General features: G+C 39.7%; 1 protein-coding gene and 1 long non-coding RNA gene across 5 annotated transcripts in view; one reads left to right on the forward strand and one right to left on the reverse strand.

The window, feature by feature from the left end:
* The window catches only part of LOC142603922 (uncharacterized), a 31,222-nt gene extending 30,277 nt beyond the window's left edge, over nt 1–945 (reverse strand). For 2 of the 4 annotated variants that reach the window (XR_012837806.1, XR_012837807.1), the window contains exon 1: nt 758–945. This is a non-coding gene — a long non-coding RNA (uncharacterized LOC142603922). The remainder of the gene's footprint in view (nt 1–757) is intronic. The other 2 variants (XR_012837804.1, XR_012837805.1) reach the window with 2 other exon arrangements.
* GFPT2 (glutamine-fructose-6-phosphate transaminase 2) lies at nt 894–18,775 on the forward strand. Its single transcript, XM_075766940.1, has 19 exons — nt 894–1,069; nt 5,780–5,887; nt 6,519–6,617; nt 7,302–7,427; nt 7,942–8,000; nt 8,506–8,640; nt 10,146–10,207; nt 11,746–11,825; nt 12,116–12,233; nt 12,918–13,081; nt 13,601–13,696; nt 13,802–13,899; nt 14,243–14,363; nt 14,688–14,845; nt 14,983–15,097; nt 15,723–15,850; nt 16,541–16,708; nt 17,168–17,329; nt 17,912–18,775. Exons 1-19 carry the CDS (start codon nt 943–945, stop codon nt 17,954–17,956), a joined length of 2,169 nt encoding a protein of 722 aa, XP_075623055.1. The 5' UTR covers nt 894–942; the 3' UTR covers nt 17,957–18,775.
* Nucleotides 18,776–20,063: the final 1,288 nt, after the last annotated feature.

The raw sequence follows: 20,063 nt of genomic DNA on the forward strand, positions 1-20,063 counted from the left end.
TTAGGATCATCTCTATGAAATATTTTTGTACTTGTTAATAAGGAAGAAGAAACTATAAGAAGGCTGAATCATCATGAAACTATGTATTTTTAAAAACTGTTTGTTCAAATAGTGGCTTGAGCTACTTCTGTGAGCCCCTGCAGTCCTAGACTTTAAAAGTGACCGTTCCCTTTGCTCAGAGGAGGCTCCCTGAGATAAGAGATCACAAGTTTCTTTAGAAGATAAAGCTCGAGCCTGCTGCATGGGTCACGTCTGCAGGACTGAACTGGCACTGAGGTGCGTCCTGCAGGTGATGCTGCCAGGCCAGGGCCTGTGGCCTTCCTCACCCTCACAGCCTCTGCCCCCAGAAGAGAGCCCAGCCCGGGAAGAAGAGGCTGGAGGAGGCTCCTGGAGCCGATCTGCAGTTTCTTTCTTGCCAAGTAAATGGAACAGACCACACAGAGTGACCAGGAGTTTAGCCTGCTACTGCAGGGAAAGGCTCTCCCTCAGGCAGCGGCCGGTGGCCCTTGCTTTTGGCCCTCGTTCAGCTGAGCACGAACGCAGGTGCTCTCTGTCCTGCCTGTGCAGAGGAAGTCAGCTGCTGAGTGTCTGTTTCTAAATGCTTGTGGCCGAAAAGGCTGGAAAACCGGGGGCACCTTCCCTTGCCAAGTTCGGCCCCTCCGCCTCAAGCCCGGCCATGTTTCCCTGACAGGACGGACTGCTTCGCCTCCCCTCCGGGCTTCTCCATGTGTGGAGCCCTAGAAACCCCCCCACTCACCACAGCCCTCCGCGGCCCCTGGAAGAATCGAAGCGGGCAGACGTGGGCGGCTCCCGGGTCTGGGCTGGGCCGAGGGCAGGGCGCGAACTGCCGCGGCCCCCCCGCCCCCCGGCCGCCTCCGCGGCGCGGCTCAGGAGCCGCTCGGAGCCCCGGGCGGAGCGGCCCTAGCGCCCGCTCCGCGGCCAATGAGCAGGGAGGTAGGGGCAGAGCCGGCCGCACTTATAAGAGCCGGGCCGTCCCCCGAGCGAGACCGTCGGGCGTGTGTCGCGTTTCTTGTCAGCGGGAAGGACCGTGTGGTTGCCACCATGTGCGGTGAGTGACGGGGCCGCGGCTGCCGCCCCTCGCCGGCCGTCAGGGCCCGGGGGCAGCCCGAGCCCGCCGCAGCCCTTCGCCCTCCGGGCGGGACGGAGCTGGGGGCTTCCGCCGGCCTCGGCGGGGGTCGCTGGTGGGAGAGAGGTGCCCGCGGACAAAGCGGGCTGTGCCCGCGTCCGGCCGCCTCTTCTGCCGGGGTGCGGGACAAGGATTGCTTTGTCCCCCGAGTGAGGGTGTGGGGCTGCCCCGCTGTTCCAGCGGGTCCCGGGGTGCAGAAACCCGCCGTCGCTGCCCCCCGCGGCGGGGTCGTTCGGGACTGTCTCCGCTGCATCCATTTTGTGGGGTGGGAAGGGGGAATGACCGGTTCTTGCGGTGATAGCAGGTAAAGGTGAAGTTCCTCCGTCTTTCCCCTCCTTCCAAGGAAAAGGAGATGGCCTTTGTGTTCCCCGCCGCCTCGCCTCTCTCTGTTCTCCGTGTCCGGCGGCTTGTCCCTAGGTCTTGGGATCGAAAACCGTCCCGTTCCCACCGCCCGGCTGCTCTGGGGGTGTCCCGGCGGCGTTGTTAACCTTTGCTCCTCCTGGTCCAGATGCCTCAGTGCATCGCTGCCTTGGCTGATGCACAGGCTTCTTGATGCGCTTGGCTCGGTCTTTCCTAATCCAGGACTAGGGTTTAGTTGTGACTCGCTTGCCAACCGTGGCGATAGGAAGAGTTTGTGGGTTTCAAACAAAGGCTGTGAAGGAGCTTAATTCTTAGCCGATGTGAGTTTATTCACCTTCTTTATCTAATAAAGATGAGATGGTGAAGATAATGCCTACATCGTGTGTACAATTGTTTAGATACGCTTTGGATCTGATTAAAAGCAAAGTGCTTTTAAAAGGTTCAGAAGCTGCTAATGCAATGTATGGAGGAAATTTTACTGAAACTTTACCTATCCCTTCACTGAAACCTCCTCTCAGGTCTGGAAGGATACTTCTGTTGAAAGCAGGAAAAATCGTGCTTGTATTTCTTAGCCATCATGAACAAAACCTCTTTTGTGAGGCACAGACTGAAAGCGAGTTGAGTTACTGCTCCCCAAAATGTACTTTCTGAGCTAGATATCTTTTCCCTGCCTCCACATCCTCTTTAATTGTAATCTCAGAAAGAGCAAGGAGTCCAGTAAGCCTCTTCCACTTGAACGGAAACAGGAGGTGATATTGTTTGAGCTCCTACGTGACTCTCAGGTTGCTATCAATGAGACAAACTCAGTGTCTTCTAAACAAAACCCTGTCAGGTGAGAGACTTGCCTCAGTGCCTAAGCAAACCAAAGGTGTTGGTGGCAAGCACTAAGCAGTGAGACTTGTCATGGTAATATCAAAAACTTAGCATATCTGGGCTGTATATTGATTGGGAAATGAGGGTGTTAACAGTGTTAACTGAGTTTGGTAAAACATCTGGCTTGGGGTGGAGTAACTGACTCAGTATGAAATGGCAAAGAGCAGCAATTCATGAAGTGCAGTGAAAGTAGTGCTAGTTTTCTTCCCATCGACATTTGGAGATGTGACATTTGTTATGAAAGATGTCCCATATCTTCCTTGCTATGCTGATCTTCTGTAGGAAATGCAGGATTGCTTTAGGCTGCAACTAACAGTTTCTAAATTACTTTTGTTGTTGTTTTTATTTTTGCATATCTTTCCAGGTTTAAGTGTTGAAAATATGTCCTGTTGTGTTTTCTCTGGCTTCAAGTAGTACATGAAGATTTAAACCCATTGTTTTCTGTTTTGAAAATACATAGGTCATTAAATACTGCCATAAACATGCTCTTTAGGAAACAAAGTTAAGATGTTACCACACTCACATGTAAGAAGATTTTTGGTGAATTCTTGCAATGGCAAGAGTTCTTGTGGGTTTTTCCTACCAAAAAATACTCAGTGAATTTTTCCTCTTCTTGATACTCTGCTTGCGATCCTGAAAGGGGCTAAAGTCTCGATATGCATGTGAAGGAAGAGCCTTGCTTTCAGTGTCTGTGCTTGATTGAAGCTGGTTTTAGTAATGTTGTAACAACCTTCTGTTTCTGAGTACCTGGTTCTAAAGGTAAGCCATACATGATTGACCAAGTTCATTCTTCTATTCAAACTCTGTAATTATGGAAAGTTACAGACTAGGTTTAGCATTCAAGTCAAGAGAGCAATGTATGTATGACTTAAGAAAGTATTTCATTGCTTATGTTGTGCTGTCAAATAAATATTACCTTACTTGGTACATATCACTTCAGTATTGCATTGGCTTAAAGAGTACTCGAGTCTTTCTTGGGGAGGAGAGATGCAAGCTCTGGAAATGGCATCTAATAGCTTGGGGAGGCCATTATAAAGTAACTTGCGAGCATCACAAAACTCTCTTATCATGAGTATGATTCAACAAAGATTCAGTCCTATTGGTTTGCTTCCAGAAGGAATTAAGCTACAAGAAGTCTTTATCAAAAATTTTCTACATGAGTTGAGCAATGTGCTTTAAATCTAGCCAAAATGATGACTGAATAGGGAAGAAAATATGCAAGTGGGTAAATGATGAAATAGAAGAGTACTAGAGAAACAGTGCTGAGAGTAAGATTTATTTCTTTTAACTGAAAAAGTTTATAATATATTCTTTGAGAAGTCAGGCTGCAGCTATTGCTTTCATCATAAATGGCCTCTGGTGACTTCTGCATCTTCTAATCCACGTGTGTGGAAGCACAGCTACAGTTCCCTGGAAACAAGGATCTTTTTAACAATTGCAGCACACTGGTAGCATTGTAGGGATGGTCCCGAAGGAAGGTTTTTCTTGGAGCTCTCTGTAGTCAAAGATGCCACATGGAACATACAAGGCTGATGTGTCTTATATATTGTGAAATCTGGCCTAGAAAGTAGAGCTGAATCTGAAACGAGGTGTGTAGCAATGTTTCGGAATGATGTTGAGAAATTTGTGTTGAAGAAATTGAAGAATGCTGCTCTTGAGGTTTGTAGATAGAGCCAGAGAACGGTAAATATCTGTCTGGAAAAATGAGCAACAAGCTCTCAGTCTAAGGTGACTGTATATAACCAGAGGCATTATTTTTCAAAGAGTCCATGAAAAACAGTATTTAGCTGTTCAAATTCCAGAATACTTCTTGAAATGCAACTATTGTCTTAATACCTCCACTGATGTTGGACACTCTAGAAATAATTAGCCTGGACTCCTCATACATCTCACTTTGGTAGCAGAAAAGCATTTTTCACGCTTTAATCCTTCCAATCTAAATTTAGAGACCAATGTAATAGTCTTTTAGTCTCCCTGTCAAATCAACAGTATTAATGGCTTAAAACCAATGGAATAACCGAATTCACAACAATATTTATAAGGGAGATTTATTGGTGTATCATTATAACAGCTTCTTCACTACAGCCATTTACAGTTCAAAAGCCTTAATTGAAGGGGGAAGAGGGTGTTAAATTTCAAACAAAGGCTTTCTCTATTTAAAACACTTGCTTGTCTGAACTGCTTATCTGTGAGCTCTTAAAAGTCTGGGTTTTGCTAACTGTAGTCTCCAGTCCTGACTTGTTGCATGGAGGAACTGTTGAAGCAATGAAATTAGGCGTTAATGTTTTGTTGGGGAACAGATTTGGGAGACTTAATAAAAGGGCCTAACCTAACCTTATAAATGCAGAAGTCCCAGGAAGAGCAGTAGGCAGACAAAAAGAATGGTTGTGTTTTCCTTTGCAGATGACCCTTCTATTATACATTTTCGAAAGAGAAAGTAACATCCCCCAAACTCCTTTTAATGAAAAAATGCTTGTGTAATCTTGCATTCAAAAAAAAAAAAAAAAAAAAAAAAAAAAAAAAAAGAAGGGTTTGTCAACCCAGAACCCCCAAAAGCTGCTTCTTGGTTGATGACTGCCCTATTCAAGAGAAGAGGAATCAGACTTGCAGACTCTTCCAGGCTCTGTTTGCCGAGTAGGCAAGGAGTGAGTTCATGTCTTTCCTATGATCTCTCTGTAACAGTTGACCTGAGTAACACGGGGCAAGCAAACGGATCTTATGTCTCTGTTGAGTTGGGTTTGGCAGGCAGCATTGTGTGGAGGCAGCGCAAAGGGTGAATGCTTGTTTTTTGGGTGACCCTGTTTTTGTATCTTCTGTTTCTTTCCTTTGTTGTCCTATCCTTTTGACTTCTGCCCTTTCTTTGTGTGTTCTTCTCTGTTCTCTTCCTGCTGAAGTGACTGTTGTATACGGGATTAAGCTAGAGCCTTTCAGAAGTAGATGTTGTGCCTAGTACCTACCCGTGGGTATTTAAGGCCATGACTTTGATTACAAAAGTCTCCTTGTGTTAGTACTGGTGAATATATTCCTTCTTTGAATGTCTAGTTTTAGACGTGGATATGAAATAGATCACAATGTTCCCATTTTCAGCTGTGGTTTTCATGAAAAGTAGAATTTTTTTAAGCTCTCTCAACTGTTTAACTCTTGGTGGGTAATATGAGGAGAGCAAAACTGTCCAGGAAATCATGTGTGTTGTGTGCTGAAAATGAGGGTCCTGATTCCTTTATTGCATTTGAACTCTTTCCATCTAAAAACCCAGAATTGTACTAAATGGGAGGTTGGGTCTCCCTAGGACCTCTCTGTGATACTGGTTTTAAACTGAGTGTGAAGGGATGCAAACTCTAAAAAAAATAAAAAATCTTTGCTTCTTGTTTTCACCCTTCCCCTTTTCTCTTTAAACAGGAATTTTTGCTTATCTAAACTACAGAGTGCCTCGGACTCGAAAGGAAATATTTGAAACGCTGATAAAAGGATTACAGAGACTGGAATACAGAGGATATGACTCTGCAGGTATGTAAACTAACTCACCAAATTAATTTCAGCTACCAGTAGCTACCTATGTGACTTTTTGGGTGCTTTCAACTTCTCTGTGTTGGATTTTTCTTTTTTTTTTTTTAATCCTGCAGATTGAAAGATCAGAACTAATTACCTTGATTATAAGAGTTTCTTCAACTTTTCTCAGGGCTTTAAATTGGGTGTTTAGCTCTGTAATCAGATGGTGGTTGAGGTTTAGTACACATAAGAAAAGCAAGCAAGGTGTGAGGAAGACAACCTCCAGACAGTCATGTAGCTTGTGCCTTAACCTTCTTTGTGCATGTGAGTCCTGGTGAAAGGATGAGGAAGATTAAACTTGTCTTTAAATGTGAGTTGACTAATTTAATTGAGCAAAATATATCAGGCTGTCCTCAAGCAAAATTTGAGATGGCTCATGTATATTTTCATCTGTGCAGTAGATAGAGACTTAATCTAGTTTGCTTTGAACATACACAGCTCTAGCGACAGACTTCAAGTATATCACTTTGAAGGATCATTTAAAAATAATTGTTTCACTAGTGTGTGATTGTCTATATTTTCTTAGCCTTTTTTTATCCAGTGTATTTCATGCTTTAAATAACACTTGTGACTCTGTCCTGTACTATAGGAGTGGCAATTGATGGAAATAATAATGAAGATAAAGAAAGGTTCATCAAACTAGTTAAGAAAAGAGGAAAAGTAAAGGCCCTGGAAGAAGAGTTGTACAGTAAGTGTCGTAAAAATTACCCCTTCACTTTGGCCTCCCAGTCAGATAATATCTGCATCTCAGCAGAAAGTCAGACCATGAGATTACAGTTATGATTTTGTACCACAAAAAACTGCATTGTGTAATCCAACAGCATTTAAATTGTTTGTGCCCCCCAAATCTGCACTTGAAAAGTAAGCTGATCTTTAGGTATAGTGCTGTGAAATTATCAGTCTACTCTCCCCTCTTTTAATTGCTTCTTTGTTGAAGACCTGGGGTCCCTTGGTGCTTTACTCGGATGATTTCTGTGCTTGGGAGCTGAAACATCAGAACATGGACTCTGACAGAATTTACAAGCATTTAAGCATCTGGCTGTCATCACAATCTGCTTTTATGCAGTGCTTCCATCTGTGAAGAACTGAAGTAGTGTTTTAATACATTTACGTTATAATTTGTAGTTATGTGGTCTTTTAGTCTAGATGTTAGTATTGGCCGAAAATGCTCGAGTCTTGGCAAACAAAGTTTTAATCACAGTAGTTTGAACTATCTAAAGTATAATGCCAAGAAAGCAAATGGCTTAAAAGAAAGTGAGAATATAACTTAGATTTTTGCCTGTAGGAATTCTCTTAGTGTTTTACTAGTGGTGTATGTGTGAGAGAGAGACTCAACTTTAAATATTCAGTAAATTGAATTTTTTGTGTATAGAACAAGATGACCTGGATTCAAAAGCAGATTTTGAAACGCATTTTGGAATTGCTCATACTCGCTGGGCGACCCATGGAGTACCAAGTGCAATAAACAGTCACCCTCAGAGGTCGGATAAAAGGAATGGTACGTAATCTCTACAGCACTCTGGAACTTGTATGAGTCTGAAATGGTTGAACCCACATAGTACATACGTACTCTCTTACTAGTGTTATGGTATCTATTTTGTATTAGGGCTAAGCTGTTGCCAGTCTATCTAGGTTAGATAAATAGCCACTGTAAAAGATTAATGAGATCTGTTTTCCGAAAATTGATGGAAGTTAGTCAAAGGACAGCATTCTTGTTTTAAAATGTAAGTGCATTAATATTATCTGGACTGGAAAAGGGAGATTTCATATGGTTTTTCACTTGAGATGGCTTGGTACTATTAAAATTGTCTTGACGATTTGGAACAACCTTCGCGCGCCTTCAGAATTTGCAAGATTCTGCTTTCTGTTGTCTGTGTTGTGATAAACTGTAAGTCTGAAAGCTATAGTAGGTAGTTTCTAGTGTACTTCTAAACTTTTCCTTCTAATTTTGTATTCTGAGTTAAATATCTTAATTTTCCATTACTGATGGATTTTTTTTTTTTCCGTTTTAGAATTCGTTGTTATCCATAATGGAATCATCACAAATTATAAGGACCTGAGAAAATTTCTGGTGAGTCTGTGGCAACTTGATTCTAAAACGAGAAAGTAAATGACCCCACCGACTACTGTCAGGTCTTTCATGACTATGTTGGAATCTGAATTCAAGTTTCTTGATATCATCTATAAAATAGTAGTATGAAGGAGTCTGCCTAATAAAGACATGTGGGAGCCGGTGAAGAGCAGTATGTTCTTGTAATCCTAAATGCAAAGTACTTATGAGTAGAGTAGCAATTTGTGCTGAAATTGTTGAGAGGGTGCATGGAGTGGGCTCCATCCTGTCTCTTGTTGTTTGACAGATGCTAAGCATGTCTTACTACATGTCTTATTACAGTATTTCTGGAAGAGTAAGCTATGAGAGGCTGAGTCCTTATATAGTGATATATATGCACTAGTCTGGTGTAAGACTCCAAGCAGTCTGTCTTACTGTGCAGTTTCTGGTGGGAGACAGCTTAAAGGCTCTTTGCAGTTTCTTGCCTGAGGATGAAAACTTTCTACTCTTCTATATGATATTTCAGGAGAGCAAAGGCTATGAATTTGAATCTGAAACAGATACAGAAACAATCCCCAAATTGATCAAATACATGTATGACAACAGAGAGAGTGAGGACACCAGTTTTTCAGCCTTGGTGGAAAGAGTTATTCAACAGTTGGTAAGTGGGAAGTTCCTTTTTTCCTGTCCTACGGTATAAGTTATTTGTGAGGTTCCTTAGTAGTCTGCATTTATGCATTTAGATCCTCTGTAGGAGTCTTTAAAATGTGCTGCAAATAACACTTTTTGGCCTCTAAACAATGCTTAATAGACCAAGAAATTAGATTAAAAGTTTGGAAACTTCAAAGTCTTTTCAAAAGTAAATCTTTAAATTGCATTAGCACTGGAGTTTGGATTCTTTTTTTTTTTTTTTTTTCTTTTTATTAAAGGAAGAGGTTATCACAGGGTGGGGTTTGGTTTTTTTTTTGTGAAGCAGCTTAATTAAAAAAAATAAATTGTAGGACTCTGGGGGTTGAAATCTCTCAAAGGGCAGTGTGTTCTCAAAGGCTATTCTGATCATGTTAAAACACTGCTGTGATTCAAGTTTGTCTAATAGTATGCCTTGGCTCCCGTATTTGGAAATAGATCTAACAAGGTGTACTGGTTCATGACGTATCCTAAACTGTGAAGTGGGGATCTACTGTTACTTAGTATGTGAATGCATAAAAACTTCGACAGATGCATTTCAAACTTGGAGAAAGCTTGCTTTGTTTCCTCCCCCAGTCTCCGGGCAGATGTTTTCCCTCCTCTTCCTGCAATTTCTTACACTTTTTTCACCTCCCTGTTCTCTCTAAAGCAGCTCTGTGGGATTTCCCTAGAGCAGGGCTGGAATACACACAAATTAATGGCCTGTATGGGTCAAGAGGGAATAGTGGTGCAGCCACCTTGTTGAGGGCAAGGGTGATTTCACCCCACCAGAGAACAAGAGTGGAGCAGTCTCAGCAGAGTTCCTGTGAGAGTAGGGAATGTGACCATCTCTCTTCTGTTTGCAAAGCGGGGGGCCTTTTGCTCCTGCTTTTAGAATACTCCTCAAGTTTGCAAGCTGCGCTAATAGTATAGAGTGGTGGATTGTGTGTTCTTGGTTTTGTTCTTGTGTTGTGGGGTTTTTTGTTTTGTTGTTTGGGGCTTTTTTTTGGTGGAAGGTGTTTTTCTTTTAAAATACATGAGTGAGAATTTGCTGCTAAAACTAGAAGCTGTAACTCCAAAATTTTAACTGAAAATGTGTGATAAAACGGAGCTACATGCACATTCTTATTAAAAGTCTTCTAAAGTAAATGTCTAACGGTTTTCATGTTGATTACGAGTAACATCTCAGAGATGTTCTTAACCCTTGCATTAGAAGAGCCTTTATAAAGAGAGGCTAAGTGCTCACTTCCTGATCCTTCAGCTGTTGCACTGTTACGTGCCTGTTAGCTTGTTCTGCTCCATGACCATGTTAGCTTGTTCTGCTCCTGACCAATTCCTTTAAAGGTGCAGTCTGCCCTCCAGGAGGGGATTCCTGATAATAGTAAAGAGCTTCCCTTCACAGCCTCCTCAGGAAGAGGGGCCTCAGTTTAATGAGGTGCATCTAATTGAGATAAGTTGTTTAGGATTTTTTTTTTCCTCTTCTGTTTGCATGGTTTCCAGGAAGGTGCTTTTGCATTGGTTTTTAAGAGCATCCATTACCCAGGTGAAGCTGTTGCTACCAGGTTAGTAAAAGTCCATTTTATACATAATTCATGCTTTTTTAGGTTAAAATAAATGCCAACATCCCTTTTAAAAAAGGCTACTAGAATACTGATGTTTATAGTGCTTAATTAACCAAAACTCAGAAAGTAGATAGCTGCACTAGTGAAATCCTTGTGAAGTGCAGCAAAACTCTGCTGAACATCTCTTCAACTGACTATTAAATGTAACTTAATTTGAGCTGTACTGACTGCAGGTCACAGAATTTCCAGAGACTTGTGTTGATTCTCTATAATCCTGATTTTTATTTAATAAATCAGCTGTGACTACTTTTTGAAGATGCAAAGACAGTAGTGAAGAGTAATCAGATGATGTTTTCTTGCTTCATGCAAATACGCTTTTGGTTGGAGATTGTCTAAATGACACACTCAGGAGAATGTACCCACGGACAAACTCATCCCCCTAGTCTGTCCTTTTCTCTGTTACAGTGTGTCAATAAAGAATCTCTGTGCATCTTCTGTTTCTAAAGTTGTATTAAGAGTGTGCTAACATTTCTCCTGTATCGAAAAGGGGAGGAAAGGGTATGGTTCAATTTTACTTCACATTGAATAAAGACTGAGAGAAATATGTTCAGGTTGGCTAAAATGCCATCATACTAATAGGTTATACAAATAGTCTTCTATAGCTGTCATAGCATTTATGAAGGTTTTTTTCTGTATAAGTTCTACATTTATTTATGACTCGGAAAACAACTTTCAGGAAATAGATATTAAAGTAGCAAGTGAAGTAGCAGTGGGAATAAAGACCGTTTTATACTACAACCAAAAAGCCCATTGCTTCTGTGGTCTGAAATGGGACTATGTTAAAATTGTGAAAACGTCAACTGTAACTGGAGAACATCTGCTGAAATGAACTATTCTATATGTGGTTCAGGTTTGGGTTTTTAGGAGTGAGGGGATTAAGAGAAGCTAAACTTGTAATCTGAGGTGTTGGGGGGGTAAACTACTCTCTTATTCCTGTGTGAGAGAGAGATGTATTAATAAACTCTTCAATATGATGGCCTGTGACCCATATAATTAAAAAATGATCTTAATATTCTATAGTTTCAGAGGTGCAGTTGACACTTCTGAGTTTAAAAGGCTAAAGGGTGGAACAGTATTTCAATAGTAAAGAGAGCTAAAGCTTATTGCTGGCTCACTTCAGAGGCAAAGTAAGTTTTGTTTAAGAACAATATTCAAACTGGTGCCTGTGCTAAGCTGTTTTGTGATTACTGGAAGGAAAACAACTAGTTCATATATATTTTCCTCTACCTGGGTGTAGTTCATGGGGAAAGAATCACCAAGGCGTATGGTGCTTATTCATATAATGATATTTAACAAATCTTACAGAAACAAACAAAGTTTGTATAACTCCTGCCATGTAATGGCTTTAGGATCAAGGTTGAAGAGGATGTTCCTACTGAGGAAGCTAGAAGGGATGTTGTCTTTCAACTGCACGGATCTCCTTTGACTTCTTTGTATGCACCTTTTTCTTTATAAACTTGTGTGTTTTTCCTTTGTAGGAGAGGGAGTCCTTTGCTCATTGGGGTTAGAAGCAAGTACAAGCTCTCCACTGAACAAATTCCTGTTCTATATAGAACATGTGAGTTGATAAATCCAATTACATTATTTTTAAGAGCTAAAATTATTGTTACTTTATGAATAGAAATTAGGTTAATTGGTCTTTGTACTATAAAACTACCAGCTGCTGCCTCAAATAGCTTCTTAGCTGAGTATATTCTATTTTTATACTACTCAATGCGTAGTTTGTATAAAAGTTCCATGACCCTAAAATATTTGTGTAACTGTGATACCTTGAACCTGTATAGTCTGTAATCTCTAACTTGAACAGATCTGGTTTTGCATTTATAAAGTGTTGCATTTCTTTAATAGGCAACATTGAGAACGTGAAGAAAATACACAGTTCACGGATGAAAAGACTGGACAGCTCTACCTGCCTTCATGCTGTTGGGGATAAGGCAGTAGAATTTTTCTTTGCTTCAGATGCAAGGTAGTAAAAGTACTTAACGCTTCTCAAAATACTGTTTTTGTTTAGAAGTGAGATAGTTCTGGAAATCTTATGCTATCTTGCTGCTCTACCATTGTTTTCTGATGGGATAGTTTCTAATCCAGGTAGCTTCATAAAGCCCACAGGCTGAGGTACTTGGAAAAAAATGGAGGCTTGAACTGTAAATATCTGCCAATTACCACGCTCTATGTAAAATAAATCCTGTATAGGAGGGGAAGTTTGGTACAAATAACCAAGTATTGGAGCAGACAGACTATAGGTTAGTCTGTGTTCTGGCATTTTAATCTAGCTATCAGAGGAGGAAATAGTGGTCGTGTTCCAAACTTAGCAGGAACCTGGACATCAGGTACGCATTTGTCTCTCTGAGAAGCAAGATCCTGACCTTAGGGGTCCATCAGAGACCCTGGAAGGCAAGGTCAGATCAGCAGAAACTTGCTGATGCGAGGTGCTGTGGTTCCTGAGCCTTCTGCTCCGAGTTCCTGTTAAAGTGCAGGAGGAGCAGCAGATGGAGCCATTTCCTTTAAGATGGCTCTGTCTGTAGTTATATCTAAAAGGAAAATAGAAGTGAGGCTAGAAGTGCAGTGTGGCGTATTTAATTGTTTTGAGGAGTGCTGCTCCAACTTTTACTGACATGTCAGGTTTGTCTTTCTTTTCTTTTTTCTGTAGTGCTATCATTGAGCACACCAACAGAGTAATTTTCTTAGAAGATGATGACATTGCAGCAGTAACTGATGGAAAGCTTTCAATTCACCGTCTCGAGCGTTCAGCTAGTGATGATCCTTCCCGGGCCATCCAAACCTTGCAGATGGAATTGCAGCAAATCATGAAGGGTGGGTTGAAACATCTGTAATTGAGTATCATCAAAGATGGATATCTACTACACAGTCAGTAACTAAGGCAGGAAACTGCTAATTTGTTGTGAAAATGACCTGATATTTAGGCTGTTTATACTGGGAGCTGACAATTCCAAGCTTAAAGACCAAGGGAAGGTCTTAAAGCCTTGGAAAAGTCCTAGATACTTCTATTCATCTCAGTATTGAGTGAATATATAATTAATGTTAACATGTTGTTGTAGCTGTTGGCAAACTTCTCGTGACTGTGAGCTAAGAACTGAAATGGAATACAGAAGTTTCCTTAAAAAGGAATTTGGTTACCTTGTCAGTGTTGGGAAACGAAGCCAACCTAATAGAGCGAGCTACCAATCCCTCCTTTCTTCCTAAGCTTTTGTTTAAGCTAACACAGTCAAATTAGCTTGCTACCACAGGTCGTCTTAAAAGTCATCTCTTTGTAACTGTAACAGACTTCAAATAACAAACCTAAGCATTACCGTGTAATGTTTTTCTAAACAGGTAACTTCAGTGCATTCATGCAAAAGGAAATTTTTGAACAACCGGAATCAGTTGTCAATACGATGAGAGGCAGGGTGAATTTTGAGAGCAGCACAGGTAATTCAGAACAGGCGTGCAAGCTGCACTAAGCATGCAAATTTTGAACATGTTAACTAGAAAATAAAATACACCATTGATATATGCCTGATTGTTTGTTTACAGTTCTGCTGGGGGGCTTGAAGGATCACTTGAAGGAAATCAGAAGATGCCGAAGACTGATCATTATTGGCTGTGGGACCAGTTATCATGCCGCAGTAGCTGTATGTTCGGCCTTAGCTGAAATGCATATATAGCTCCTAGTTGCTGGATTTTTAGATAACAACTCTTCATCTGCTTTTCCTTCTATACCTCAAACTTTGCTTTTCATGAGGGGTCTCACCCTTTTATTTAGTTTTCCTTTGTGCTGCATTCTTTATTAATACTTTACTGCTGTTACCTACCATGCCAGAAATTAACTTTTTTCACCTTGGCTTTTGAAGCTCTTGTGAGCTGTAATTATCAAAGTTTGTGACAAGAATCCGTTTAGATTATATCTGACTCCTAAGCTGTAAATACTTTTATGGGTGGAAATATTAACAAATATTGTGTGCTGCTTGATTATAGACTCGACAAGTATTGGAAGAATTAACTGAACTACCAGTGATGGTGGAACTTGCTAGTGACTTCCTGGATAGAAACACACCTGTATTCAGAGATGACGTGTGCTTTTTTATAAGTCAGTCAGGTGAGATGTATTTACTGATTTACTGTTTGTCTTCAGTTGAGTGAAAACTAGAAAACTTTTTAAAAGCCAATGATTTACTACTTTGTGCATGTTGTAGAGGAGGAGGAGGATGGCTGTTGGGCCAGATTTGTCTTGAATGAGAGTTTCTTTCAGACTCGCTTCAAATATATAGACAATGAGTGCTGAAAGATTGTTTTCAGTTGCATTTTGCATTGTGTAGGTGTGGATGCAATTATTTAGAACACACTTGTGTAGAATTTTATGCTTTTCAGGAATCATTACTATCCTCTGTCAACCTGAAGTCAAGATGTAAATGTTTTCCAGGTGAAACTGCAGATACGCTTATGGCCTTGAGGTATTGTAAAGAACGTCGTGCTCTAACAGTTGGCATCACAAACACAGTTGGAAGCTCGATATCCAGGGAGACTGATTGTGGTGTACACATCAATGCAGGACCTGAGATAGGTGTGGCAAGCACAAAGGTAATTGCTCTTCAGTGTTTGACTTTTCATACTTCACCCCTGTGGAATCCAATTAAAATTTTAATTGTAGCACTTCAAGCTGAGATCATACTAACTCTCTGCAGACTTAGATGCTAAATATTTTGTTTTGTCTGCAGGCTTATACCAGCCAGTTTGTGTCTCTTGTAATGTTTGGCCTAATGATGTCTGAAGACAGAATTTCCTTGCAGAAAAGGAGACAGGAAATCATTAGTGGACTAAAATCATTGCCAGGTATATTGACATTTTGGGTTTGAGGAGGGATAGAGGATGTGGTTTAATGGGCAATATAAAATACTACTCGAGGATGTTTCTTCCTTATTTAAGTTTCACTCCCTCCCCTCCTCCTGAAAGGTAGACAATATGAGAAAAGTGGACTATTCGTTTCTACAATAATTGCCAATTTTGCAAGTACCCTTTCAAGCAACTTGGCAGGAAGATCAGAATTTTCATGGGTTGGGTTTTCTAATTACAGTAAGGTAGTTTTGTATGAGAAATATTACTTGATCTCCTAAAATGATGACTTGAAATTTTTAAAGCCTTTCCCTTTAAAACAGGATAGAGAAAAGGAACTAATTCAAGGTGACTTTAAAACGGATGTTCACAACTTCCTTTAGAAATACAAATGAGGTGTATGAATGGTGCTTAAACCAATAGTTGCTTAAAATTGTTACTGTAAATAAGGCTGGAGAAAACATCCTTAAACTGTAGTCAAAGTTGCAAAGATGCAAAGTTAACAGTTGAATTATGTGAAGCCTATTTGTTGTAATAGATCATTAGAACATCCTACTACAAGCAAACTTTTTTCCAATTAAAAAAAAAAATTATACATGCTTTTTTTTTTTTTGTGCCCCGATAGAGATGATTAAAGAAGTCTTGTCTTTGGATGAGAAGATACATGATTTGGCTCTTGAACTGTACAAACAAAGATCACTGCTGGTTATGGGTCGTGGATATAATTATGCCACTTGTCTGGAAGGAGCTCTGGTAGGAACCTCTCAATATTGTTGGATGTTATTTAAAATGAACTTTTGTGGCATCTGCAATATAGTTTATTTCTAATATTTCATTACAACTTAATTCTGCTGCAGTAAAACTGCTACGTGTAAGGGAGAACACTTAGTACTGTTGAATTGAACACACACATAAGGTGAATCTGGATATGATATCAATTTGTTGTTTCTTTTGCATAGTAAACGCAGTGTTTAATGAGTATTTTAAAAAAGCCCAAACAACTTAAAATGCTGACCCACTTGAAAATAACATCAGAAAAACACAGTGTGCTGATATTCAGATGAGATGTCTGTGTAGGAAACGCATAAATTATGTTATGAACGTCCTAGTAGACACATATCCATTTCTCACAGAGGTTTGAAGTGTTAAACATAAACTGCATTAACCACAGTTATGCTGGGAGTTCATTTCTTAAGGTTCCTGTTGATTACTCCATTTCTCTGTCTGCAAATGCATGGGCATTTGCTGCTTCCAGCAGCAGCCTGCTAGAAATCCCAGCAGACAAGCTCATCTGTTTTTACGATTAACTGATCTTTGAAAATACCAATTTGATGCCATATGTCTCTATTTAAGTGGCAGATGTACAGCCTTGGTGTTCTGCTTCTTGTGGCTTTTATTTCTCATCTGATTTACTAGTAACTTGATGGCATTTGCTTTTTTTAGAAAATAAAAGAAATCACCTATATGCACTCTGAAGGCATCCTGGCTGGTGAACTGAAACACGGACCGCTAGCCCTAGTAGATAAACAAATGCCCGTTATCATGGTGATAATGAAGGATCCTTGTTTCACCAAGTGCCAGAATGCTCTGCAACAGGTCACTGCTCGACAGGTAAGCTGTTTAACTAGTACGATGTCATAGGGAAAGAGATTGTGCATGTTGTATTGCTGCTGACTGTGCCTCAGAAAAAAGGATGTATTGGTGAAGGGTGGTTTGTTGGTTTTGGTTGTTTGGGGTTTTTTCCTAATTATTAAGTTATAAATAAGATGCTATATGTGCATTGTAGGTTCTCATTACAGGTTAACACCAGTAGTGAAAACTTACTGCATGTGGGTTGTTTGGATTTTTTGTTTGTTTGTTTTGATGCAAATAGAATAAAGTTACAACTCCACAGGGTGAAAGCATTCAAGTCTCACAAAACAGTGAACGACAAAAGTCTTAAGCAAGACTGGCAGTGTCTTTGTTAGCTACCTGAGCATCTTCAAGCATACTACAGGCATGCTGTGAACCAATACTTCAAAGCAGTTCTAAGCCAGCTCTTAACGTAACACTGCAAAATTTTATTTTCAGGGTCGTCCAATCATTCTGTGTTCTAAAGAAGACACAGAAAGCTCAAAATTTGCCTACAAAACCATTGAGCTGCCTCATACAGTTGACTGCCTTCAAGGAGTCTTGAGTGTTATTCCTCTCCAGTTGCTTTCATTCCACCTGGCTGTTCTCAGAGGATATGATGTAAGTGCTTTACATATTTAGCACTCCAGTTAGTACAGTTTTGAACTTCCTCCTACCAGTGTTATGTGGCATATCTAACAAAGAACTATGATAATAGTTAGTGGAGCTTATAGTGACTGTGGTAGTAGAGGTGGCATTTCAGTGCCAATTCTTCAGCTTTATATTTTTAATTGGTATCCTTCCAAAAAAAAAAAAATTTGCCTAGTTTGATTAGTTAAAGTGCAGATAGGACTTTTTCAGAGAACTAAATCTTAAAATGTGATATTGCATTTTAACCTAAAATAGTTCACTGCTTTGTACAACTTAGCTTATTGATGCTAGGTGTGTCAGTTTGATAATGATGACTGCTTTGGAAAGGTACCCTGGGCAAAACAAATATGTATTTGTTAGGAGGGTTTTGGAAGCAAGGATGAATTCAACAGTGAATGATTATCTACAGATCTATGGTCTCTTGTGTGTGTTAATGTGTCTAGAATAAAGCAGAACTCATTAGGAAGCCTAAAAAAAGCACACTAAATGAACTGTCAAATGCAGAATGTCAGTATTACTCTGTCATACTGAAAGTCTGTCTCTTCATTCTAGGTGGACTTTCCAAGAAATTTGGCCAAATCTGTTACTGTAGAATAACAGCCAAGAACAGCCAATGCTTTTGTCACCAGACCTCTGAGTTACACTTGTAGAAATGTGTTGTTCTGAATTGGTAGGTACACATTTTTCTAAAGAGAATGACAGTGCTAACTGGAAAGTGTCAGAAGGATTTATCTTGCAGCTTTAAAAGCTTTTGATGTGCCTTGTACCCAAGTGCTTTTGCTCACAGCAAATATTCCTCTTAAGTCCTGAAATTGTCAAAGAAGATGAAAATTGTTTACACATGGTATACTGAATGAACTTTTCTACTGTGCAATATATATATACAGCTCTCTTCAGAGTAACTGTGAACATTTTTTTAGCCTACACTACTTAACTAGTTTTAAAGATATAGTATTTATAACTACAATTGTATAGCTTTTTTAAGTTATTTTTTAGTACATTGCTTATTTGTAGCATTGTTAATGCTCAGAGTGTAAATACTGAGCATGTTGATACTTGTGTACAGTTGTTAGGGTTTTTTTTTTTCCTACTTCAGCCTCAAACTGGGAATCTCTTTTCCCTCTTCCTCCCCAGCTTCCCCTCCCCTCTTTGCATCTGTGTTTTGTATTTAACCAGTCTTTTGCAAAGCTCTTCTGTTGCTGTAAATTTCCAGCTATGTTTTAAATTTGTTTCTTTCAACTAATTATTTGAAAAGTCAGAGCAACTTTTTTGTTTTGAATGCCACCACATCTCTTATTTGCATAACATGTACAGTGCAACAAAATAAGGGAACTGGATGTCTTTCAAGTGATATTTCTGTTCGAAGAGTGTACAATGAAATTACAATGCAATTAAAAGATTATATAATTCTTTTTATTTTGTGGTTTGTTTTGGTTGGTTGTTTTTTAACTCGAGACTCTTATCCCAGGGTGAACACAAGTACAACACTGCAGTACTCTGATAGAAGTAGAAGAGATAGTGTCTTCTGTCTTGCCTAAATCCTGGTATCAGAGTTCTTTCGTCTGTTCCTTGGGTTAGTTCTTTGTGTCACACAGGTCTCCCAGATAGGCACATCTGTACTTATCCAGCAGCTGTGTTTCAAAATAATGTGTCAGGTTTGAGTAGTTTGCTCCATATCACTATCGTTCTGACGCACATGAGTACAGGATAATTGAATTTGGTGACTGTTCATCACAATGTTTTGCCAGACACGAACTGATACAGCAGCGTAATCTCTGATTGTAGCTCCTACTGTAGTTCACACCAACTATTGATTAAACCTTTGTATTTTACCTTCTGCTGAGGTAGGTGAATGTGGGAAGAAATTTCCTGCAGGTGAAAATAGCAGCTGTGTCTGTATTTTTACATGTGCTGTTTATGGCCACAAAGTTGTCTCCTTGGCTAAGAAAAAAATTGCCATAAACTTGCATTTAATATAGTATCTAAACCACAGATACTGGAATGTATATATATAAAAAACCCCTACACCTTATACCAGCAAATAAGAGAATATTAAGTACATCTGAAAGCTAGGACTAAAGCCCTGTTTTATCAGTGTATGTACTTGTAAAAGGACACTTCACCCGATTTCTTTGAGGTTTATAGATAGCGGATAAACACATGAAGTCCTCTGCTTATTTGTTATTTTGGAACAGTCAGAAATCATAATATTTAATTTCTGTATTTTAGTAACTAAAGCCTTAACTAGTAAAGCTTTCTTTATGCTATTCCTCTGCAGGGTTGCTTCTAAATGGAGATGGCTGAATGCTTATGTAGGTTAATAGCTTTGAAGTGTTACAGTAGCTTCTTACTGGAAGCTACTCTAGTACTTTTTATAACCACATAAAAGAACCCAAATCATGACAAAAACCATAGCAATAATCTGACCTAGATGCCAAGAATACGTAACTTGGTATCCAACATGTTTTGGTAAATGATGCAAAGGCTCCTTTTACTGTTTATCTAGAATTAGTATCCTCTTCAAATTAAAAAGTGGAACTATTAAAGGGAACTGAGGTCATCTAGTCTATATGATACATTAAATTGATTTATGAAAAAAAATTACAGGTGTGTTTTTCTAAAATCTTCTGTAAGAATAGAAATCACAGATAAGAAAGCTCGTTAGTCCTAGGAGAGGTGGAAAAATATATTGACTTTATTTTTA

Source organism: Balearica regulorum, chromosome 14 (genome assembly GCF_011004875.1).
Source record: "Balearica regulorum gibbericeps isolate bBalReg1 chromosome 14, bBalReg1.pri, whole genome shotgun sequence".
Taxonomy (NCBI): domain Eukaryota; kingdom Metazoa; phylum Chordata; class Aves; order Gruiformes; family Gruidae; genus Balearica; species Balearica regulorum.

Excerpts from the sequence above, each read along its gene's own strand:
- GFPT2 (XM_075766940.1), top strand. The coding sequence starts at position 943 with ATGAGCAGGGAGGTAGGGGCAGAGCCGGCCGCACTTATAAGAGCCGGG. Across the intron at positions 13,082-13,600 it reads ATTGCAGCAAATCATGAAGG|GTAACTTCAGTGCATTCATG; the intron begins GTGGGTTGAAAC and ends TTTTCTAAACAG. Across the intron at positions 14,846-14,982 it reads TAGGTGTGGCAAGCACAAAG|GCTTATACCAGCCAGTTTGT; the intron begins GTAATTGCTCTT and ends TTTTGTCTGCAG.